The sequence below is a fragment of the Sinocyclocheilus grahami genome, unplaced genomic scaffold (genome assembly GCF_001515645.1).
Source record: "Sinocyclocheilus grahami isolate Dianchi unplaced genomic scaffold, SAMN03320097.WGS_v1.1 scaffold570.1, whole genome shotgun sequence".
Taxonomy (NCBI): Eukaryota; Metazoa; Chordata; class Actinopteri; order Cypriniformes; family Cyprinidae; genus Sinocyclocheilus; species Sinocyclocheilus grahami.
The window spans coordinates 375,418-400,553 of NW_015505749.1; the positions used below are offsets into that span (position 1 = coordinate 375,418).

At 37.6% G+C, this 25,136-nt stretch overlaps 2 protein-coding genes across 3 annotated transcripts in view; both read right to left on the bottom strand.

Annotated features, from left to right (window-relative positions):
• Window positions 1-207: 207 nt before the first annotated feature.
• Window positions 208-13,649, bottom strand: LOC107556470 (uncharacterized). The gene is made up of 17 exons (XM_016239598.1): window positions 13,580-13,649; window positions 12,890-13,061; window positions 12,343-12,662; window positions 11,877-11,943; window positions 10,925-11,337; window positions 9,606-9,738; window positions 9,379-9,505; window positions 9,195-9,270; window positions 8,746-8,865; window positions 7,925-8,063; window positions 7,755-7,838; window positions 7,597-7,677; window positions 7,420-7,508; window positions 7,156-7,349; window positions 6,941-7,043; window positions 2,985-3,091; window positions 208-2,267 (listed from the first exon to the last, which is right to left on the bottom strand). The coding sequence occupies exons 1-17, from the start codon at window positions 13,607-13,609 to the stop codon at window positions 2,165-2,167; spliced, it is 2,358 nt and encodes a 785-aa protein (XP_016095084.1). The 5' UTR covers window positions 13,610-13,649; the 3' UTR covers window positions 208-2,164.
• Window positions 13,650-15,325: 1,676 nt separating this feature from the next.
• Window positions 15,326-25,136, bottom strand: part of LOC107556493 (interferon-related developmental regulator 2-like) — an 18,169-nt gene continuing 8,358 nt past the window's right edge. For both annotated transcript variants that reach the window (XM_016239625.1, XM_016239626.1), the window contains 11 exons: window positions 22,332-22,445; window positions 22,144-22,225; window positions 21,915-22,039; window positions 21,081-21,238; window positions 20,929-20,982; window positions 20,667-20,845; window positions 19,723-19,831; window positions 19,513-19,647; window positions 19,218-19,346; window positions 15,684-15,776; window positions 15,326-15,480 (listed from right to left, as the gene is read on the bottom strand). In XM_016239625.1, coding sequence (XP_016095111.1) covers window positions 15,400-15,480; window positions 15,684-15,776; window positions 19,218-19,346; window positions 19,513-19,647; window positions 19,723-19,831; window positions 20,667-20,845; window positions 20,929-20,982; window positions 21,081-21,238; window positions 21,915-22,039; window positions 22,144-22,225; window positions 22,332-22,445 — 1,259 coding nt within the window. In that variant the 3' untranslated portion in view covers window positions 15,326-15,399. The remainder of the gene's footprint in view (window positions 15,481-15,683; window positions 15,777-19,217; window positions 19,347-19,512; window positions 19,648-19,722; window positions 19,832-20,666; window positions 20,846-20,928; window positions 20,983-21,080; window positions 21,239-21,914; window positions 22,040-22,143; window positions 22,226-22,331; window positions 22,446-25,136) is intronic.

The following is a 25,136-nucleotide window of genomic DNA, read 5'->3' on the forward strand; positions in this document are numbered from 1 at the left end:
TTTATTAAATACAGATATATTTAAAATAAAAACAAAATAATTGCAAACATAAAATTACTCAAATTAAAATGAAAATTGAAAACAAAATAAAAGCTAATTCAAAATGCAACAAACACTATAATAATATATAAATAATACTACAATAACACTGCTTTTATATAGCTCATTGTTTAATATTTCAGATGTCAGAAAAAAGTATTTTGGCACTGGTGGCATTGAAATGACCTAGAAACTAGTTTATATATGATGGACAATGACAGACATCCTATTGAAACAATGCAGAGGCAAGCACATATTATAGTTCAATAAATGATCTAACAGCCAATAAATCAATAAAAAGACATGTAAAAATCTATGCTAATAATAACATTTGATTCATTTTCTTTTGGGTGGGCACTGACCACTACTCACAACAACACCCTGGTTTAGCACACCTTTACTTTGGGCCTGTGGTAAGGTGAGCCAGTTTGTGTCCTTTCCTTTTTCTAATTAATAGGTGAAAACAACAGAGCAGAGCTGTTTATCAGTTTGAAGATCTACTTTAAGATCAAAGAAAACAACTTATATAAGACTTGTAATGTCCAAAAGCAACAGAAGCAACATGACCCAAAGTATAACAAAGATGTCTGAAGGATTTAATTTATGCTGTATTACTTTGCCAACTCAAATAGATTCACTGCTTCAAGCTGTGTCATATTTATGGCCGTTGATTCAATGTGCCCCAGGCCTACTGGATTTTACCCAACTCCCAGCATTCTGGGGGGGAGGGAGGGGGGGGGGCTTGAGCCATCAGATAACTTTCGTGTTTTCATTTAGTTGTCACATCACAGCTCATGATAGCACCAACTAAGCTGTGGCTCATTTTACCCCAGTGTGACCTTAAACCTACTCAGATTTTTCTCCCTACTTCCTCTAATCTGTTTCTCATCTGCTTTTCACCCCCTGGCAATGATTTTTGGGTGTTTGTGTTTATTCTCAAATTCTGCCTTGCTCTTTAATCTTCCTTTATGAGCATGCCGTTCAGCGTCTAGGCAGACTGAGACAGAGAGTAAAGACTTTTAATGATATTTGACCTGCCTAAGACCCAGACACCTACACCAAACCCGATCAAAGGGGGAATAATACAGACCTTTCTTTCTTTCTCTCTCTTACACAGTGGCAGTGGCAATGGTCTCAGGTGACCTGTTGTGTTCTACTTCTTTCTCTGTGGGTCATTAGCAATGCAATCTTAACAGGGTATAAAGCAATCTGCCCCCTGAGACCTCCAGAATATTGAAAATCCACATGCTACAATTGGCCATAAAACACTAACATAAAACTGGCTGGAGCTCAACGTGCCACAAATGACAAACCAGAATACCTAATAACAATATTATAAACAAAGTTCATGATAGAAACACAAGAGCTGAATGAATCTGTCTAAGAGGATTTGGAGATTAAGTTTTCAAAAGACAAAAATGTTGCAAAACTACGAAACTAAGAAATCTTTGAGGGAAATACCTTTCTTAAGGGGCTTTAAGTGAAATGGACACGAGAGTCTTAGACATGTGAGCTGGTACAGCTGGATCTATGTGTATAAGCATTGGCCAAAATAAATATCACACATTTCTGTCTCGTATCATGTTTATAAATATGGAATGTTGAAGATCTCTATAGATACATTTCAGAAACTAGAAAAATGCTTTTTGTTCTTCTCTTCTGCTTTCTATCCTAAATGTACTTTTTTCATAATCAAACTACTTTAAATCTACAAACGATCAGCATGTATTTGTATTTAAAGTCAAACAGATTTGATCTAAAAATATTGGCAAGATCATTACTGTCCATTAAAAACATAGCGAAGAGTAAACGTCTCACAAAAGACGTTGATTGTTCAGATATTAACTCTAAAAAGAGAAGTTCAGTATCACAGTACATGAGCTCTGATTTCTAAACATGATGACTTCATCCTTTGGCATTTGACCATTTATTTTAGCAGTGCTAATTTAACATGGACAGGTCTGTCCCCTAGTGGAGAATGACCTGTATAACCTTTAACTTCAGCCTCAGTGCAACATTCATGGACATCTACAGTTTTGGCAAGAATGTCAAACACAATATGTGCAGACAAAAAAAAAAAAGCATTTGATGAATATTTTCATATGCGTCTCTGAGAAATGTTGCGTCAGTTTAAATGTTCTTTAAACCACAGAACGATGTTGAGGAAGCAGTCAGACTGAGTGTTGACTTTAGACAGCGAATGACCCTCATCACTGTACCACAATAACCTGAGGGACAGACAAAGAGAGAGAAAGAGAGAATGTGTGTGATAAAGACAGGAAAAAAGAAAGAGAAGGCTGAACATTTCAAAATAGTGATTAGTGGTTGACTGCAGTTCAAAAGCCAAGGGCAAACATTGCCAAATGAAACCAATATTTATTTAACTGAAAATGTACTAAAACAACATACAGTTTCATAGGTTTGGGGTTAGTAAGATTTCCTTTTTTTGTTTGTTTTTTGTTTTTTTTAAGTAGGCCTAATACCTTTATTCATCAAGAATGCATTAAACTGATAAAAAAATTACATTTATAATGTTACAAAAGATTTCTATTTCAAATAAATGCTGTTCTTTTAAACTGTCTATTCATCAAAAAGTCCTAAAAATTCTAAAATATTTTACAATATATTGAAATAGAACAGTTATTTTAATTTGTAAAAACATTTTTAAAATGAACTGTATTTTGATCAAATAAATGCAGCCTGGTGAGCACAGTCGACGTCTAAAAAAAAAAAAAAAATTGTTTAAAAATCTTTCTGATCCCAAACTGTATCATACTCTGCAAAAAGAAAAGTTAATTATCCATTGACAAAGTTGTTGTAGATGCCATTAATGGCCAATACCAACATCTCAAAATGGCCAAATTTAATCAGCCTAGTCTATCACTATTAATAATATCAGTATAATGTGTGTTTATTAAATGCAGTGTGTTTGTTTGTTTGTGTACCTGACAGGTGTGCTCCTGCTCTTGAGTGCTCTGTAGAGCTCCAGACCCTGGTGAGGTGATACTCTCCTGTCTCTCCCACCCAACATCAACAACACAGGAGCACGGATCTAAACACACATTTACACAAACCATATTAAAGAGGTCATATGATGTTGCTAAAAAGAACATTATTTGGTGTATTTGGTGTAATGAAATGTGTTTATGTGGTTTAAGGTTCAAAAAACACATTATTTTAAACACATTATGCCCCGCCTTTCTGAAACACTTTTTACAAAGCTCATCGGTCTGAAAAGCGAGGTGTGCTCTGATTGGCCAGCTGTCCAGTGCCTTGTGATTGGCCGAATACCTCAAGCTAGGGCTGGACAATAATTCAATATCAATATGTATCGCGATATAATTTTTTTCAATAACGGTGATATGATTTTTAAACACATTTCTGATATTTCGATTTACATTGCCAGTGTTTCCCATATGAGCACTGCACGTTTCAAAATCAAAACGAAGCGCGGGTGTTTTATATGAATGTATCTCTGAAGGGAACCTAATATCTTCAGAAAAGTTTCGATGGCATTTTTATTTTATCTGATAAAGTAGCATTCATGCGCAGAGCTGCTTTGATTACAGCCATTACTGGGGAAACCGCTAGTTCTATCACTCTAAAAAAAAAAAAGCGCCTCCTGCTGGCAGACAATAAGTTTGCATTTTCAAAAATAAGCACGTTTCCAGCCACGTTTTGGTGGTTGCTCAATTTTTGGGGGGTTTTCTGCAGCAACTCAGAGCACTTTTCGTACTCTTTATCCTGGCTGAAGCACATATAGGAATTAATACTTTTATTTAGCAAGGATGCTTTAAATTGATCAAAAGGGATGATAAAGACATTTATAATGTTACAAAATATTTCTATTTCAGATAAATGCTGTTCTTCTGAAGTTTCTATTCATCAAAGAAACCTTAAATTCTACTCCGCTGTTTTCAACAATAAATGTTTTTTGAGCAGCAAATCAGAATGATTTCTGAAGGATCGTGTGACTGGAGTATTGATGCTAAAAAAATTAGCTTTGAAATCACAGGAATAAATTACATTTTTAAATATTTCCTATTAGAAAGTTATTTTAAATAGTAAAAAATATATTTAGGATCAAATAAATGCAGGCTTGGTGAGCAGAAGAGAATTCTTTAAAAAACATTAAAAATCTTACTGTTCAAAAACTTTTGACTGGTAGTGTATGTTAGCCTATAGTTTGAAGTTAAAAATATTAATAATTAATAAGGTGAATCTGAGATGTTTATTTGAGAGTGATTTCACATTTCTTGTTTGTATGAAGTCTAAATACAAATAAAAGGTGAACATTAATTTATTTGTGCGGTTTTTTTTCTAGAAAATTAATTAGTTTTATATGAAGAGGTTGGCAAATACATTTTTCATAAGTTTGTAGGTAAAGACATCTGTTGTGGGCGTTCTTGGCAGTTTTAATAAGGCTTTTTTTAATAGTACGAGGCATTTGTTGCATCCGGTGGGAACATAATATACATTATAATGACTTGTACTGTCTTTTTACGCGTTGCATCGCACCGTGTAAACACAAAACCATGTCTGCATTTGTGATCGGAGAAATGACAAACAACAAGCACTACTCTACACTGCTCAAAACTCGCGTTTGAATCATCAGTGGCAAATTCTTTAAATATATAAAAAACTTACTTACACTTTGTGAGTCAGAACAGCCGGCATTGTAGTCTATTCTACCAGGATCAGGAAACAGTCCTCCATAAAATGCGCTGGACACATCTGAATATTTGGATTGAACTGTTCTGAAACAGTGTTGTAAATGCAACTTAACCACGGATTTCTAGTCTTGTCCTCTTTTGGAAGGCCAAACAAAGCAGTTTCACATGGCGGGCTAGAGTGAGCGGAGGCCGGCAGGCCTGAGGGAGCGGCGGCGGGCTAGAGTGAGCGAATAAAAGTTACGCCTTCTTTCTTTGGGCGGCATTATGCAAATCTTCCCACATCGTGATGTAGACATGTTTGAGCGTGTTAGAATGAGCATTTTTAGGTAGGCGTGGTTGACTCTTAACTTTCATAAAGAATATCTCTTTGGATTTGAGACTTTAGTCTTTGCAACTTTACAGATCATCTTTATGCCCCAAGACCTTGTAACACTTCAAAGAGAAAGGAAAAATTTAAATCGGAGCCCTACCTCAAGCGTGTGACGGAAATGTTACGCCCCTACTATACTGTGATGCCTTGTCCCGGCCGGAGCAACGAGACAAAAATTTTAAAACCCATTATAAACGAGGCATTTGTTGCATCCGGTGGGAACATAATATACATTATAATGACTTGTACTGTCTTTTTACGCGTTGCATCGCACCGTGTAAACACAAAACCATGTCTGCATTTGTGATCGGAGAAATGACAAACAACAAGCACTACTCTACACTGCTCAAAACTCGCGTTTGAATCATCAGTGGCAAATTCTTTAAATATATAAAAAACTTACTTACACTTTGTGAGTCAGAACAGCCGGCATTGTAGTCTATTCTACCAGGATCAGGAAACAGTCCTCCATAAAATGCGCTGGACACATCTGAATATTTGGATTGAACTGTTCTGAAACAGTGTTGTAAATGCAACTTAACCACGGATTTCTAGTCGTCCTCTTTTGGAAGGCCAAACAAAGCAGTTTCACTTTCACAACTAAACACACGGCAGGCTAGAGTGAGCGGAGGCCCGCGGGCTAGAGTGAGCGGAGGCCGGCGGGCTTGAGAACGGCGCGGCCGGCGGATTCGATGACGGAGCTGCCGGGGGGCTTGCGGCAACCATATGTGATGACCCCGGGCTGGACTCCGCTTCGTCCCCGGGGAAAGCCGATCCGGCAATTGACAGCGCGAAGTTGAAGTATTTCCTCAGCGACCAGCACGGATCAGCTCTAGGCATGATGAAGCGGATATCATCCTCTTTTGGAAGGCCAAACAAAGTAGTTTTGCTTTGACAACAAAACACACAGCGCCTTCACGACATTGCGGCGGAGGCAACAGCAATACTACAGCGAGAATAAAAGTTACGCCTTCTTTCTTTGTGTGAACATTTGGGCGGCGTTATGCAAACCTTCCCACATCGTGATGTAGACATGTGGGGGCGTGTTAGAACGAGCCGTTTTAGGTTGGCGTGGTTGACTCAACTTTTATAAAGAATATCTCTTTGGATTTGAAACTTTAGTCTTTGCAACTTTAAAGATCTTCTTTAAGCACTAAGAGCTTGTAACACTCCAACGAGAAAGGAAAAATTGAAATCGCATCATATGATCCCTTTAAAATCTTCTATTTAGGTATTAAGCTTTTGCTACCCCAAAAATACTACATGTTAATCACTATTCTGTCTTTGTGTGTGAGTATGAGTGAGTGTGCACCTATCTGACAATATTACGGGGATAAATTTATACCCAGAAGTGAGTTAAACCTAACAAAGCCTCCCAAAAACACCTTTTGGGGACGTCTTTATTTGTAAGAAAGGGTAAAAAAAAAAAAGGTTCTTTTAAAGCAGCACTATGTAACTTTTGGCGCTCTAGCGGTTAACAAACAGAACTGCACACATCCCACGGAAGAACATTCCAACCGGAGCTACTTCTCTAAGTTTATGTCTATGGCGATTCACGCAGGTATGTGTTACTCCGCAGCGGTGACGACCCGACCAGGCTACAATAGTCCAAAGTAGACAATAAACGCGGTTTGGAAGATGAATTCATAATGTACTCGCTCATTATATACAGTTTGCAAATTTTGAACACAGAAAAAGTTATATAGTGCTGCTTTAAATGTAAAAAAGTACAAGGTTTTCCGTTAATGTTAGGGTTCAGTATTTATAACTAGCTATATATAAACATATAAGTCTATGCAATGTACACATTTAGATTAAGTTAGTAAATGTGTGTGTGTGTGTGTGTGTGTGTGTATACCTGTGCAGCATGTATTATGGGTGACTTTTCCAGCATTGAAATGAGGGACTGTGATGTGGGCAGCCGGTCAAAAGCATACTGAATCCCCACAGAGGAATATCTCCTGTAGGGATAGCATAAGCACATACCACCATTATAGTCACCTTTGGCCACTGCCAACACTTTTTCATCTTTAATAGAAGGGTTATTAACGAATGTAAATGTGAGTGTGTTACCAGTCTACAATATCACTGGTTCCAAGCAGTGTGGCTGCATTGATCACAGGGTTTCTTGCTGCACAAGCTCTGTAGAAATCTGGATACTGACCAACCAGGTGGCAGGCCAGAAAACCACCATGAGAGCCACCCATCACTGCCACCCTATCAGGATCAAGGGTCATCTCATTCTGCAAAGTGCACAACACTGCCCTCTGGACACAAAAAATGACAAATTAGCAAATTTTTCCTCAATATGCACACATTATTTGTGCATATACACACATGAACATCTTTGACGTCCTGACTGCCAACGTTTCCAAGCAGAGATTCTATGCCATCTTGACCGAAACCAGTGGAGCCCCTGTAGTTCACTGTGACACACAAAGTCATACATTAAATCAGTGCTCATTCTCTATTTTTTGTTGTGACAGGAACTAGAATGCTACATATACACCCTACCCATCAGAACAGCAAATCCCAGTTTGGTTAAAGCAGCGGCTGTGGCGTTCCAGTCAGCAGCAAAATGAGCATGAGGACCACCTGCACAGACAAATACTTCACTGTTCACTTATGTCTGAGAAATAATGACATCATGAACAAAAAATTGTCAGCCTTACCATGTATATTCACCACTAGAGGACTTTTCCTTCTCTCTGGAAGATTGTACGGCTTCAACAAAATTGCTCCAAAATTCAGTCCAGCTATATAGAGAGGAGGAAAGAGTAAAATCACAAAGAAATATTGCTGGTAGCAGCTGTAAATCTGATGATACATTCATCTTACTCACAGAACTGATGGTTCTCCTCTTGAGAAGGGGGTGTGATTAACATGGGCTGCCAATCAAATCCCTCATACACATCTGCTCCGCCCACATTACAAAGTTGCATGTCCTCAGCCTGATCCACTGATGAGAGGAAGCCAAGTTTCTACAGAAAACATGCAGTGTTACATGTAACTAGGGTTGGGTATCGAAAACCGGTTCCATTTTAGAACCGGTTCCAAATTTCCAAGAACTGTCTGTCATTAATGTTAATCAAAGTACAAAAGAAAATCATTCACTGATCTTGACTGAATATATTTAATAACTTTAATTGATTAATCTATATTTTATTTATGAAAAGAAAACTATGCAGTGTTTTTAAACTTTTAATTACAGTTTCTGTACCTGAAATTTTCTTCAGTTGTATTTATGATACTGCTAATTGATTTATTTGTTCCTATCTTATTACTGACTGTTTACTTGTCTTTAACACTTTAATATTTGAAATTTATATTAATCTAGTTATTTTTGCTGTAGTATTTTTTTTTAAAGCAAAATTCCTCTTGCAGTGTTCTGTAGGCTGCTGATTTTTGCTCGTGTTATTCAGCTGCAACAGAATGCTTTGTAAAAAGACAGAATAAATGTTTGACATCTAAATGTTTGACAATTTTTTTATATTGGATTTTTTATCTTATTGGAATCGAAACTAGGAATCGATTAGAATCAGAATCGATAAGCAGAATCGGAATCGATAAAATTCAAACGTTACCCAACCCTACATGTAACGCAGTTTCTTCAGTGAAAGATGACTATTATAGAAAAGTGTGCGCATGTGTGTATGGTTGTACCAGGCAGGGAGGTTGATTTGGAGATGAGCAGCTCATCACCATCAGGTCTTTTTGTATGGTCAACAGCTGCACACTCCCGAAATCATCTACCAAACACACACACACACACAGAATTAATGACTGTCACAATTGGCAAGAAACATAGTAATGACACCGACAGTAAAGTGACCAAATGGCCTTAGAATATCTTTCATTCTTACGGAGTCAGAGCAGTTATGACCAGTGTTGGGGAAAGTTACTTTTAAAAGTAATGCATTACAATATTACGGTACTTAGTTACTTTTTATGGAAAGTAATGCGTTACGTTACTTTTGAGTTACTTTTTAAATCTGGGCAGGGCTTGCTTGTTTGTTTTTAATATTAAAAAGTTCTTCTTTTACAAATGTAAAAAGAGGATTAAGAATCATACTTTAATAATTCAATATTTTAATATCAAAGATAGCCATTACCTCCACGTACTGATGTCCGGCATCCTCCCGGATGACAGCTTGAAGAGTCCCAGAAGGAGAATGGCAGCTGAGCAACCTGAAAGTGAGAGATGCATTTTGATGACAGGTATGTTGTTTACCTGTAGTCTTTCTTTTTATCTCTTGAGATACATGAATATCTGAATATTGTGTATATATCTCCTACTCCGTCTGTATGTGTGAGCTTGTTCCAGACGGCAGCACATGCTCGATTGTGTCGTGTTTACACAGTAGAGTCCATCTCTGAGAGAAACGCAGTTTCCCCCCTCTCTCCAAATCACACTGACTCCAACCTAGAGAGAGAGTTGAAAAGCAAGCATCATGAAGTCATATAACTAATTAAATAGAGAATATACCATAAAACCACATGACAGAACTCTCCAATATACTTACGGGCCAATATGGTGATACAATGCTTCTCATTGGCAGTGTCCACCAGCTCATCAGCGACCACAGAGGCAAAAATGGGCACTGGAAACCTGATACAGTGTCTGAACACATCTCTGATTTCACTCTCCATTGCAATCTGAGAGAGACAACATAAACAGAAAACGAACATGAACCTGCCTTTCTGGTGGGCTCACACTGTAAAACAGCCCATTTTTGACACTTTAGAGTCCACTGATTCATATGAACTCATATATGAATCATATAAACTACTTTAGTACATACTATCTCACGTACTATAGTGCTCAGCAGAATTCAAACTTACTATTTTTACAGTTACACATTTAGTCAACATTTTGCGATATAATTCTTTTTTTTTATCTCACTAGTGTTTATAACGCTTTGATAACGATATTACGCTTCCAGTGATATAATTAAAAAGATGTATTCTGTCAATAATAAAGCAACACGTTAATAAAAGAGTCACCAGACGTTAAAAAGTAGCACCGTTTACGTTTGCACCTTAAAATAGATGTGGGTCAGCTGGGCGCAAACGAAATCTGGCTAAAACAACAACAACACAGACGCCACCGCAACGCATGTCACCAACAATAATCCACACCGGTCCAGTGAATTGAAGTGGACCGTCGTGACAGAAGAGTGAGATCGGATATAATCGCTGGAGTGTCGGTGACAGCCGATGTTTCAACCGCAGACGAAGCACTTTCGGTACGGACGCATCCATTCTGCGGCCTCTGAGGGGGGGTTTTAGTTTATTCATCACACTTTCGACTCTATGATCTTTAATTACCTGCGCCAGTATTGAAGAACTCATGTGTTTACGCATAATAATATAATCCATAGTATCATGTACAAAGTAGTGGGGTTGTTGAGATGTACCTGTAGTCTTTTCTCCAAAATATGCAGTTTGGAATAACATGAGAGTAAATAAATGATGACAGAATTTTCATTTTGGGTGAACTGTCTGTTTAAGGCTGTATTTTAAAGCAGAGATTCCTAAACTTTTCTGTCAACCAAACCCCTTTGACATAAAATACTTACCGCTGACATTTTAAGTTAATATTTTGATAATTTAACAACACATTTGCAAATTCACAGTCCTCTGATGTCAGTAACTGGTCACATGACATGTAGGTAAACAAATAAATTACTTACTCTTTTTTTAAGAAAATGTTTTTTATTTTGTTTTTAATTTATATGTATTTATTTTAATTTGACTCACAAACTCAATGCAGTTCCCTCATAAACCCTGCCCTAAAGAGTAAAAAATCTGCGAAACCTCCCAAAAGATGAACTTCTCTCACCTTCTGTTGTTGTCGCAAAGCAAGTCTCTGTTGTTTTGGGTTTTTCACCTGAGCAGAGGCAGGTTTCTCCTGGTTTGACACTTGATCTGGGTGCTTCCTTCTTAAATGCACCTGCAGATTCTTCCTATGTAGCATTAAACCACAGAACGGACACAGATCTTGTGCATCGGATCTGGATCTTTGTGGGACGGTGCTTTCAACAGATGTGTGTCCAGAGAACATCTCATTTACTAAAGTCTGTATGGCGACATCAGCCTCTATAGGATGAGGATTGGCAGCAGAATTTGAGACAGTGGTCTCTGTGACATTATGATCCACTACAGAGAGATCTACCACTGAAGCATCTCCTTCATCCACTGGGGATATAGTTGGGTCATCTGTTCTCACCTGCTCCTCCATAATCCCTCCTTCACCTGAGATTAAAGAGAGTAAGACTATCAAACACTCTGATCAGAGGACATGGATATAGCACAAGACTCACTGCATTTCATAGTCTTGTTGTAAGCCAGACTGACAGAGAATCAGACTTTTGGCTGGAACACACTGCACGACTTTTAGAATTCTGAACAGATTATAAAACAATAGGCTTTGTATAGGTTTACATAGAATAACTGGACATCATACAATAAACAACTGAGGATCACAAATGACCAGACTTTCAAGCCGCTCTGAATGCAACAAATGAAACATGCGTGACAATTGAAAACACTACACTCTAAAATCGACTCAAATTATCTAACATGATTGAAATCCTGTGACTGGATGGAATGACAGTCTAAACTAATTTTGACTAAATATCTAATCATTTTTTGTCACTATGATCAAATAATGACTGAATAAAATTTTTTAAATCTGTGCCTGATAGTACTTAGGTCATTTGTCACACTGGAAATGAAAGGTCAAGTCAAGCAAACTGCATTATGCAGAATATTTTCTGTTTGATGAGACTCACCTCTGGAGTTTTGGTCTGCCATCTCTGAATCACTGAGCCCCTGGCTCACTGTCTCCTCACTAACAGCCTGCAACAGCACAGGGTGAATAGACATTTGTATGTTTATATAAATTCCCACAGCTTGTCACAAATCTTCACACAACAAGGCCCCAAAGATTCTTCCAGTCTTCAGTGTCACATGATCCTTCAGAAATCATCCTAATATGCTAATTTGGTACTCAAGAAACATTAATTATCATTATCAATGTTAAAAACAATTATGCTGCTTAATATTTTTGTGGAAGCTGCCATACATATTTCAGGGTTATTCAAATAATATAAATTTCAAAAGAACAGCATTTTTATGAAATTCAAAACATTTTGTAACATTATAAACATCTTTATATGTCAGCTATGCTAAAAAACTTTTACTAACCACAAACTTTTGAATAGTAGTGTATATAGATACATAAAAAAAGAAACTTACCCTTTTAGGGCACAAGTGTTGCTCAAAGTTTGCTTTTCTTCTCCTGATTTTCTGAGCATCTTCAGAGAACAGATTCTTGTGTCCTTCGCCGACAGGCATCTCCTCAGTACTGCCAGCTTCAGATGCAGTCAGATGAAGATCTGGTGCAGGTAAACTCTCGTCTGATTTCAGCTCCACAACTGTTAATTTGGGTTTTTTGCTCTCGCACATAGCCAGGTGTTTTAGAAAACCATCTTTCCTCATAAAAGTGGATGCGCAGCTAACGCAGTGAAAGTGTGGAGCAGTTCGGCACTTTAAATGACATTTAAAAATGAAGAACTCTAGTGAAACAAAAAATGAGTAAAAAGGAAAAAAGTCCTCTGTTAGATATCCATTTACTACTAAGATTTACTTATGCTTTTACAAAATTCTATGCTTCAGTACATTTTAATAATCGACGGAACAGAATAAATATTTATTCCTGTGACTTCATTACCTGGGACACTTTCAAGTAAAATATATACATTTAAATGCTTGTAATTTCTTACACGCATTATTTAATACTTGCCCTTGTGCCGTATCGCTCTTCTTCTGTGACCTTGTAAATGCTTTAAACATTTGCTTTTGATGGCGGGTTTGAACATTTCAGGCCCACAGAAAGGACAGTGGTACAAGGAACAGCAGTCCTCACATCTCTGGAGAGGTGGCTGCTCCTCTCCTCGCAAAATAGTTTTGTGTAGCTATGAAATACAAAGGAAATAATATCAACACTGTAAAACACCTTAATGTGTCTCCTGATTATAGGCATTTCAGACAAGTGCTTTGTACATGAAAATCTTACTTCTTGCCTCATTATATGATTTTAAAAAAGATAAAGTATGACAAAATTACATTTGCCTACACCAAATCTATCTGAATCTGCATTCTAAAAAATGGAATTTCGATGTTAAAATCTTACAATGTAAATTAAAGCGAAATTAATGACATTATGTGGCAGGCCCAAAATATAATACGGCTGAGGGACAATCAATACTTTACAACACAAACACTCTGAAATGACAGTTGATCCATTGACGGACTCCTCCAGCCACGGGCCGATTAGCAGGTCTGCAGCTGGTCGCGTATTGACGCTGCACCAAACTGTCACTCACCTGTAGCGTTATAAGCTCTGTATTTTGGTAACCTTGCTTATTAGTTACACAATGCGAGTTGATAGATCTGCCCTTATTGTTAAGCATGTAGAAATGTTGTAATTTACCTCTGTATGTTGACTTGTATGGCTGAACATTTTAGCCAAACTTGTTACGAGTCTGTTGGGTCTAAAATCTCGCGAGAGTACCCATAAAAAGGAGACGTGTTGGAAGCTTTTCAAAATAAGAGTTTCAAAACGTGCATGGCCTTAATGATAGTTACTTAAAATGAAATATAATAGCAAACGAACAATAAATGTATCCATGTTTAAACTGACTGTATCAAACACATTTTAATGATATGTAATCAAATAACCAGGCTGAGATTTGTAGTGCAGTTCTAGTCATCACACACTTTCCTCATAATTTGTTTTTAATGAAAGCCATGTCTTACTACAAATACATTTGTCTGTCAAAAAGACTTCCAACTCTGTCAAAGATTACATAATTTATTTTGTTTTCTCTTCCAAAATCCTGCTGCTGCATACAGTACATTTGCTTCAAAGAAAACTTGTGACATGGTGGTTTTTTATATTTAGAAAGAAATGTTGAAAGCATGATCTAAATGGGCATACATGAGCTTGGGGTGAAGTACAATAGTGTAAGAACCTTAGTTGACTGCATCACACTGAGCCCAAAAAACTTTTCAGAAGATGAGTAGAATTAAGATGTGAAACATGGTTGATTTAGTGGCAGTGAGAGGTTTAACAAAATGGTCTACACTAACTCTGGTAACCTGCAGTCAAAGATGTATTTTCATTTGTTTGCATCATCAGATCACAGGTGCATCAGCATAGTCCACTTATAAAATGCATATAGAAAATCTACAAAGACGACATTTTTCTTGGTCTCTTTGTTTGTTGCAGAGCTGTAAAAAGTTGATTTTCCATAATAAAAATTATCCTTTTTTCCAAAAAACACTTGCGGAGGTAAAACAGGTTTCAACAGAAAAGCTGAATTCAGCCTTACAAGAGGTTGTTATATTTCATGTTGGTTTAACTGTAGAATTCCTAGCTTTCACACTGTGATGTTAAATAAAAACACAACACCGCATACACACGTGTGCACACACCCAGCCTTTCACACTCACACACACTCAGACAGATAGACAGTCGTAGACGCACGCATGTCTATTGTCAAGTCTATGGCTAGGCAGTATGTCAAACCATAATTTCAAGTGAGCTGTGGGGATTTTAAAGGAACACTCCACTATTTTTGAAAATAGGTTCATTTTCCAACTCCCCTAGAGTTAAACAGTTGAGTTTTACCATTTTTGAATCCATTCAGCCGATCTCCGGGTCTGGCGGTGGCACTTTTAGCTTAGCTTAGCATAGATCATTGAATCTGATTAGACCGTTAGCATCTCGCTCAAAAATGACCAAAGTGTTTTTATATTTTTCCTATTTAAAACTTGACTCTTCTGTAGTTACAGCGTGATATTACGCAGCGCCTGAAAATAGTCCCAGCTAGGTAACTTCCAATAAGCCAATTTTCAGGCACTGCGTAATATCATTGTGCCTGCTGCACCCATGGTACGGCAGCAAAGTTCCTTGCTTATTACACCGGAATGAGAGTATAGTTCCTAGCCATATCGGCCTAGAAAATCGCAACTTTTCATTTTCCGTCGGTCTTAGTACACAATGTAACTACAGAAGAGTCAAGTTTTAAATAGGAAAAATATAGAAACTCTTTGATCATTTTTGAGCGAATCAGATTCAATGATCTATGCTAAGCTGCAGCTAAAAGTGCTACCGCCAGACCTGGAGATTGGCTGAATTGATTCGAAAACAGTAAAACTCAACTGTTTAACTCTAGGGGAGTTGTAAAATGAGCCTATTTTCAAAAATAGTGGAGTGTTCCTTTAAGGATGTAGTGTTTCTCTTCATCCTCACATCACGTCGGCACGTTTGTCCCTCACTTTGTTCCTTAATTTAGTCCGGGCTTTGAATGCAGCAGAGTTAAACAGATGCTGTGAAGAGACAAACCAAAGTTATATAAATATGCACACAAAATCTTAGTGAATGAAACTGTCTGCCAAAAAAATGCAAATTAAATCAGCACTGTTTACAAAATCAGTTGAATCTGACTTCACGCTGCAAAATAAGACTTCTCGTCATGTCAGTGTCACTGTTCGTTATTTATTACATATATAAGCGAAAGTTTCAAGATTACCCTCTCTGTGCGGGAGATCCTGCTGGCTTTGACAGACGCATCCAGGATGAGAGGAGGTCCAAGTCCAAAAATATCTCTCAACAAAGGATTAAACTACAAAAAACAGACAAAAACTCATTAACAAACGCTGCAGAACAGTGGTTCTCAAACATGAGGCCGGAGCCTCAAGATGACTTGATATAAATGATAAATGATATAAAACAAGCCCAAAAAAAAGCATTAAAATAAGTACTAATAACTACCAATTCTACAAATGGTTAGGGTTGGGTACCGATTGGGTTTTTTACGATACCGGGGCCAAATTGATACTTTTAAAACGGTACCAGTGCCTAAAACGATACTTTAAAAAAAAGAGCATTCACATGCTCCTCGGATGCTCTCATTTCCTGAGTTGTGCTTCCCTTACTCTAAGGCTAATAAATGTTTTTCACGATCTGGGTCATTATTTAATGCAAAGCAATATTTAATACAAAACCACACAATGTTTCTACTGTATCTCTGTCAATCACTCTGATATTTAGTTAAAACTAGTGAATTGACTGAGTGCTGTCTGTCACTGTTTTTAATCAGTTCTGTGAATGACTGTATGGTATGCCACGTGCACTGTAATATGTTTTATATTAAATTTTCAAACGAAAATAGCAACATGATCGTTTTATAAAGTATGCATTCATATGTGTCAAGGGCTAGATTTTCGCTGGAGGAAACAGCTGTGGTGTGATGAACGGTGAACGCAGCGAAAACTTTACAGTAGATGGGAAAACGATTGCTCCCTCGTGACCTTTTGTAAACTGTATTTATGACAAAGAACTGCAGAGATATAGATATTATAACAATCTGTCGATAAACACACACCTTGTGTCCCGCCGCGGTTAGCGGATTGAAGAGTGCGCTGAAAGACGGGGAGGAGACGAAGTCTGCCGCCGTTTTCATATGAAATTTAAAGGGGATTGACTCTGAGGCTATCACGAATTTGTGTACAGTTTAGTGCTGGGCTGTATGACCACAAATTTATATCACGATATTTTTCAAAAATATACCGGTTTCACGGTACATGACGGTATTTTTTTTTCATGCATGACTGGGTGTTAACCATATTTTCTACTGATTGAGAGAGGAAATACTGCAGTATATTGACTTAGAATGCCCTATTTTATAATATAATAAATTTGTCAGTATGAATAAGTTAACTTCCTGTGTCTGTGTTTGTTTATCAGTCTGGCTATGACACCGGCTACAAACGCAGCTAAAGTTAAGGTGATGAGTAGACTGAAGTTGGGCTCAGGTGGTTGTGCTGTGGAATGTGTTCCCCATACATTTATTTATGGCGCTCGCCACATTATCAAAACTGAAGGATTTTCCAAAAGGCTTTGTTGAATAAACATGAGCACGTACTGTTTACCGTTTAAAAATCAAAACGAGGAGCGAGTGTTTTTATATCACTGTATTTCTGAAGGAAGACTTATCTTCAGAAAATTTTCGATGTAATTTTCATTTCATCTTACATGTTATATGCCTGATAAAGCAGCGTGTGTGAGTTCAGCGCTGCTTTGTGTACAGCTGTTACTGGGGAAACCTCAGTTTAAGGGGCTGTTCACATGTCGCGCCTAAATACGCGTGGAAAATGCTAGGTGCGGTGCTTTCTGCTTTTTTCCCCAAAGCGTTCGGGCGCTTGCGCTCCGGAGGCATCTGCCGTTGCTAAGCAACCATGACCTGCGCTCTCCATGAAGACGCGGAAGTTTCAGCAAAGGATAAATGGATTTGCAGCACTAAAAATCGCTTGCAGTAGCTCTGCTACTAAATTTATTTAAAAATGTCTATCCTGTACAGCTATGATCAGCGGTTCCTTCATCTCGGCTGAGCTTTCAATGTTGTTACGGGAAAGGATGAAGCTGATTGGTTGGTTCTTGTCACATGACCCGTGGTGCACTTGCGGCATTCTGAAAAGTTTAAATGTTTTTATCTCGATGTGCCGCGGACGTGCCTGGAAAAAATGAGCATGTTGCAACTGTGTTGCTTCCATTATGAGCACGCCTGCCGCGCGTCTACATTTGAAATAACAAACCTGAGCGCGCAAAAGACGCTATATGTGAACGGCCCCTAAAGCACCTCCTGCTGGCAGAGAATGAAAACGCTGCAAACATATTTTGCTTTTCCTATATCCACGGGCGCCAAACAAAAAAATATTGATTATTTGCGGGTGGATAAAATAAATCATAAATGATGCAAATATTAACTACATTTTTTTAAAGGGGTCATATGATGCGATTTCAATTTTTCCTTTCTCTTTGGAGTGTTACAAGCTCTTGGTGCATAAAGAAGATCTGTAAAGTTGCAAAGACTAAAGTCTCAAATCCAAAGAGATATTCTTTAGAAAAGTTCAGAGTCAGCCACACCTACCTAAAACGGCTCATTCTAACACCCCCCCCACATATCTATCACTATGTGGGAAGATTTGCATAACGCCGCCCAAATGTTCACGCAAAGAAAGAAGGCATCACTTTTATTCTCACTGTAGTATTGTTGACGCTGCAGCCATGTAGTGAAGACGCTGTGTGCTTCGTTGTAAAAGCGAAACTACTTTGTTTGGTCTTCCAAAAGAGGACGATATCTGCTTCCTCATGCCTAGAGCTGATCTGTGCTGGTCGCTGAGGGAATACATCAACCTTCACCGTGGACAAAGCAGAGTTCAGCCCAGGGTCGTCACATGTGGTTGCCGCTCATAAGTCAGATCCGCCGGGCGCACCGTTCTCGACCCCACCGCCTCAGCTCACTCTATCCCGGCCTCAGCGCACGCTAAGCCGGGGCATCCCCTCACGCTAGGCCACTGTGTTTTTCATTGTGAAAGCGAAACTACTTTGTTTGGTCTTCCAAAAGAGGACACGACTACAAATCAGTGGTATTTACAACACTGTTCCAGAACAGTTTAACCCAAATATCCAGATGTGTGCAGCACACCTGGGAGAGTAACGTTAGACTAAAATGCCGGCAGTTCTGACTCGCAGTCTGTAAGTATGTTTTCATTTAAAGGATTTGCCACTGATGATTCAAACGCGAGTTTTGGGCAGTAGAGTAGCACTTGTTGCTTGTCATTTCTCTGATCACAACTGCAGACAGAGTTTTATGTTTACGCACCGCGATGCAATGCAACACGTAAAAAGACAGTATAAGTCATTATAATCAGTAATTATGTCCCCACTGGATGCAACAAATGCCTCGTTTGTAATGGGTTTGAATGTTTTTGTCTCGTCGCTCCGGCCGGGACACATCATCATAGTATGGTGAGGGGCGTAACATTTCAGTCTCGCACTTGAGGTATTCGGCCAATCACAATGCACTGGATAGCTGGCCAATCACAAGCTATTAATGCCCCCTTTTTATCCCTTACGGCTCCGACAAGGTTTTGTTCCGTCCTCCACGCTGTGACAACTCACAAAAGGCTATTTTTAGTCTAGTAGTCAATGTTTAGTCAACATTTTTCTCGAGTACTACACAGTGTTATGCCAATGGTGAGCTGCAATTGGTCCTCCTCACCTGTAGGTGGTGTCTGACTCCAGACTCGAGCACTTCCTTAAAGGCATCATAAATCCTGCGGCGCATCCAGCCATCAATGTAGATGGCCTCAATCCCAAACTGGATCTTCTCCTCAGTGAAATCTTCATTCTGAAAATACGAGGGAATGTTTGCTCCGATGTCAGTACATTTTTAAACCATAATCATCCAAGACGGTCCTGGATCAACTCGGTTTATTAGCTATAAAATATTTGGATGTAATTAACTGACATGTTATTTAAAAACAAAAAGGCATGAGTTGTGGCTCTCCTTTCACCTCAATGTAGTGCAGCACCTCTCTGAAGATTGAGCGCTGTTTCCTGCGGTCATTTTTAGCACGATGTTTGTTTCCATCAGTTGCCAGGTTCTTTAGACTGTCACACAATGCATCGCAGTCCTCATACTCAAATTCCTGAAACACCACACACATTATGTACACTGCCATCGTCCTGACACTCAAACCTATTCAGCATTACACAACACACACCTGATCGATGTCCCGTCCCAATTCACACAGCAGAGCGATGGTCTCTCCCACAGCAATCCTGAAGTTCACCTCACTGCTTTCTAAACATGCGTGTAGACGTGGCATGTGGCTAAAAGACAAAGAGATAGATCATATTACAGACAAATAAGTCTATTCAATCTGGGCGTTCACTGTGGTTTAGATATCAAAAGCATTTTGGATTGTGGCTTTGTAACAACAAAAAGGCCCATACACTATAAAGGTGAAAATACAAGAAAAAAAGAAAATGTGAAATAATAACCACAGCTTCACAGCCTAATTACTAAAGGGCAGGTCATATTTACATTTATTCATTTAGCAGACACTGATCCAAAGTGGCTTACAAATGAGGAATATAAAAGGCAATTCATCTTAAGGAAGCAATAACATGAGAGGTGCTAGCAATACAAAGTTATAGTATAATATAATAATAGTACAAACTAGAACAAGGAGGGATATAAGAAATAGTGAGAGCATAGAAAAAAGTGTGTTTTTTTGTTGTTCAATTTCTTTTTTTTAATGATGTTCAGCAAGGAAATATGGGTAAATCTTAAGGAAGCAATAACATGAGAGGTGCTAGCAATACAAAGTTATAGTATAATAATAGTACAAACTAGAACAAGGAGGGATATAAGAAATAGTGAGAGCATAGAAAAAAGTGTGTTTTTTTGTTGTTCAATTTCTTTTTTTTAATGATGTTCAGCAAGGAAATATGGGTAGATTTGTGGGTCCAAACATAATCGAAACAAGCATTGTAGCTGAAACGTTTGCCATTTCTCAGTACATTTTTGTTTATCTCGCATTTGCTTTTTCGTTGACATTTATCACTTTTACAGAGTGCAGGCCATTATTTTTTACACCCTTTTGCCTATTTGGACTATGGACTATTTGTGCAAAGATGTGTTTTTTTTTCAATTCAAACTCACTGGTTCAGAATGGTGTTGATGCGTGATGCAGGGCAAAGGGTGCAGAGCAGAGCCCAAGACTGAAGGGCAGTGCTGTGGAGCACAGGGATCCCGGCTTTGACAGAGGGCAGAGTGCCATCACCCAGGGGATATGCACCCACAAACACACTCTCCAAATGACCAATAGATTTTAGAAGGTCCTGAAAAAGACAGGAGGAAAAAGACTTCTACAAACATGCAGATGTATAAATATTCATATGCATTTTACAAGATCTGATCATACCTCTGCATCATCTGAGGCAGACACGTAGCAGCACATACCCAGAGCTCGAGCGCACTGAAAAAAGGTAAGATATAAGTAAACAATCCCATTTTAAGTGTTAATGGAATCAAACAAATAAAGGTTTATAGACATATATTGAGGCATTAACTCACACTCTGTCGAGCTGACAGGCTGGCACAGCTGTCAATCAAAATGGAGCTGAGGATGGGGCGGAGCATCTTAAAGCCCTCCTCACCTTCAACTCCGCCCCCGAGCTGCACGCACAAGAGAGCGCACACTGTAGCAGCAGCGGCCTGCTCCTCTCCTCCACCTGAAGAGAAGGACACTTTATCAAGTCAGTAAACCCAGCAAAGAAAGAGAAACCACAGTCTTGAATTTTCATATTATAATAAAAAAAAGAAAACTAAAAAATGATCAATTTTATATACATTTCAATATAAAGTAATTGGATATAATGCAACATTTACTTTCGGCTCACTGCCCTCAATCAAGTTTTATTTTTTACCCTTTATAGATAATACATTTCTGATAGCTTTAGAGTGTAAAAGCACGCAGACTAGTTTGTTTTTAGATAAAAACTAATTTGTAATGCGTACTGAACCCGAAAACCTCGTACCGAACGGTTCAATACGAATACGTGTATCATTACACCCCTAATATATATATACACATATACATACTTGTATGTGTGTGTATATATATATATATATATATATATACAGTGGGGAAAAAAAGTATTTAGTCAGCCACCAATTGTGCAAGTTCTCCCATGCATGCATGTACGTATATATATATATATATATATATATATACATATACATATACATATATACATATATAAATAAAGCTAGAAGATTCACTTCAGTGCTCAAAGAAAACAAACACACATGTAAGGACTGCAAAACCGGTCTCTGTGCCCTTAGTTGTAATAATCTAAAGAGTGTCCCTGAAATGTGTGAAAACAAAAATTAAGTCCTAATTCCCACCTTTCTTCAAGCTCCTTTCCAGACAGTCACTGATGGTGAAACGTCGCTCTAACAAAAATTCATACAGGACTCTGGAAGAAAACCCCAAGCGCAGACTTTCTAATGCAGCCAGACGGGTCTTAGCACTGGAAAACACAAAGATAAGAGTGAAACAGCTGCAACGCTCATTTAGTTTTCAGTAATTGTGTGTGCTTGCATTGCTCACTGTTGCGTGTCAGCATATTGATACCTTTTGTCCATCAGATTGTCGATGCATTGCTTCAGTTTGTCTTCTGTTTCTTCCTGAGCAGTTTGTTCATCTACAACCTCACCTGCATAGCACAGAGTCAGTGTGTGGATGTTTTTTTTGTACTTGTATGCTATATATATTTGTGATAAGGTTTGTGCATGTATGATGTTTTTAAATTGTCTGTGTACCTGTGCCTTCCTCTATGACTGATGCGCTCTCACTGGTGCTGCTGTAGTGACTGAGAACCTCCGACGCCAAATCGTCATCACTCACACCAGACTCGCCTTTTACCCCATTTCTCCCTAAAACAGTGAGAGAGAGAGACGTGATGAAGAGATCAAACATTAGTTTAATGGGTTAGTTAAATAAAGGATGGGAATGCCCATAGGTTAGGCAGATGGATGTATCAGAGCGATCGTGTGTTTTAACGGTCCACAAAGTTCATGTACCTGAACCTAAACTCTTTGCTTGTACAAAGCCAGACGTTTCACTTCAGTGCCCAGAGAAAACAAAAACATATGTAGGATTGCAAAACCAGTCTGTACTCCTACTTTTAAAAATCTGAAGTGTGTCCCATTGACTTGAACTTCAACTTAAAGTGTGAACAGTCTGACTGTAGAGAAAACCAAATGAAAACCTTTCTTACACTAACATATAGCTACACTTCTCAGCAATCCAACAAGCCAGAAACAGAGCTCTGATTTGGGTCAAAGTTCAATGTGGCCTCTCAAACACACATACACACACACAAAGACCCACCTGTTTCCCCTGAGGTACCACTACCAGCAGACCTTCACATGAAAGTGTCAGTCATAGAAACATGAGGATCTGTAAATGGCATGTTTAAAACTTAAAATGTAGTGAATAAAACTATTTTGATCCTTCAGATATCATTCTAATATACTGATTTGGTGCTAAAGAAACATTTCTTATTATCCATGTAAAAAAAAAAAAAAAAAGTAGTTGCTTAATATTTTTGTAGAAAGCATGCGCATTCTTTGTAGATTCTATTTAAAATACATAAATGTCTCCACTGTCAATTTTGATCGATTCAATGCATCATTGATAAATTAAAGTAATACTACTGACCCCAAACTTTTAAAAAGCAGTATAAGTAAATATAAATAAAAATTACTAAACAAATGTTTCAAAACCTTTACCCAAAGCTTCAATCAGCTGGTTCACTGATTTGCAAATTTAAGCAAAAACTAATTCAGAATAAAGTCAGAAGACCATTATAGAACTAAAAAGGACTCAAACTAAGAGTTCATCAATATCACATCAATATGAATGTGCCATCCCAATAGACTTTAAAATGGCAGTACCAATACATGCATCAGCATAACAAGGCATATCAGCAGGAATGAGATGGGAAGCAGCAGTGCATTCAGCAGAGGATGAATACCATGTGGAGGAGGGGTCTGGAATGGTCGGGAATTTATGGGAAAAATTTTTTAGACAATCCACAGTAGTCTCAGACTTTGTAGAGTCAAAATGTGTAGAAACAGTTAGTCCAAATATTTTGACTCGAGTACCAGTACTTTCCAGAAGCCTCATCACTCAGTAGAGCTGAACCTGCAACAGACTGGACACGTGTGATTCCCAAACAGCAGGGGGGTCTTTAGTATTTAAATTCCACCATGAAAAGGTCAGGTGTTATACATCCCAGTTTATCTATATGATTGCTCAAAGAACAATGAAAGACAACTTTAGCTGCCTTAGTAAAAAAGCTACTTGGTGAGACAATAACAGCCTCGAATCATGACAATTATTAATGATTTCCAGTTTAATAGGAGTTAAAAGTAGGGCTGACTAACGACTATTTTTATTTCGATTAATCTATCGACTAATTTATTGATTCATCTAAACGATTAATTTCCCACCAAAAAAAATCAACAATTTTACTTAAGAATATTTTATTAAACCAAATGAAATCCAAATTTCTATTAAATCCTTTTTTTTTTTTTTAAGCAAAAGTAAAGTGCAAGAAGCAAGTGTCAGTATTCAAAGTTCAGTAAATCAAAGTTCAGTATTATGGTGTAAGAATGACAACATATCCACGTGTTCTAGTCTACTAATAATAAAATTATAATTAAAAAAAACATATTTAGTATTTACCAGAAATGTTATTTACCAGAATTTATTTAGGAGAAAAATGTAAATGTGCAGTATTTCTGAAAAAAAAAGAAGAAAACTTTTTATTTTATTTTTATAAAATCAATTAATTGGAGATGCTTTTGACTATCACAATTTAATGGAACCATTAAAATGGAATCCAGAAAATAATGGAAAACAGAATTTGGTAAAGATAAAACTGTAAAACTCAATTAATTAGACAGGCTTTTTGATTAATACAATTTAATTTAACCATTAAAACAGAGTATAGAAAAATGAAAATGGGGGAAAAAAAACTGAATTTGGAAATAAAACGGATTTCATAGGGCCCTTATAATTTTAATAAATTTTTTTGTGGTAATAAAAATAGATGCAAGTTAACAATAGTCTTTAAAATTACTTAAAATACATATATAATAGCAATGAGGCAATAATAATTAGTTCAAATAAATGATTAAAAGCAAGAAATAATACGGTTGTATTGAACAAAATTGTTAAAATACATAATATTAGTATTATAAATATATATAATAGTATTATAAACAATAGAGCTAATGTACATTACGCATTACAACAAAGGCCTGCAGAGGGCACCAACAGCCTGATGATTGTTTTTACACATTGCTGTGCGATCTTATACTTGTTTAATATTGACCAAGCACCATTTCATTTAAATGTCCACTTAATCTTTAATTTACCCATTTCTTTAGGACAGAAGTGCTATAGCCACTGTAATTAAATGAATATGTGGACATCAAAACGTGTAAACTCAGAGTGAGGGTTTGAGCACTTATTTTGAAACCGCGATGTATTCTCCGGAGTTTGCGTAGATTTATAAATGATTTATCTTACAAATCTGATGAAATGGCGCACGTTGC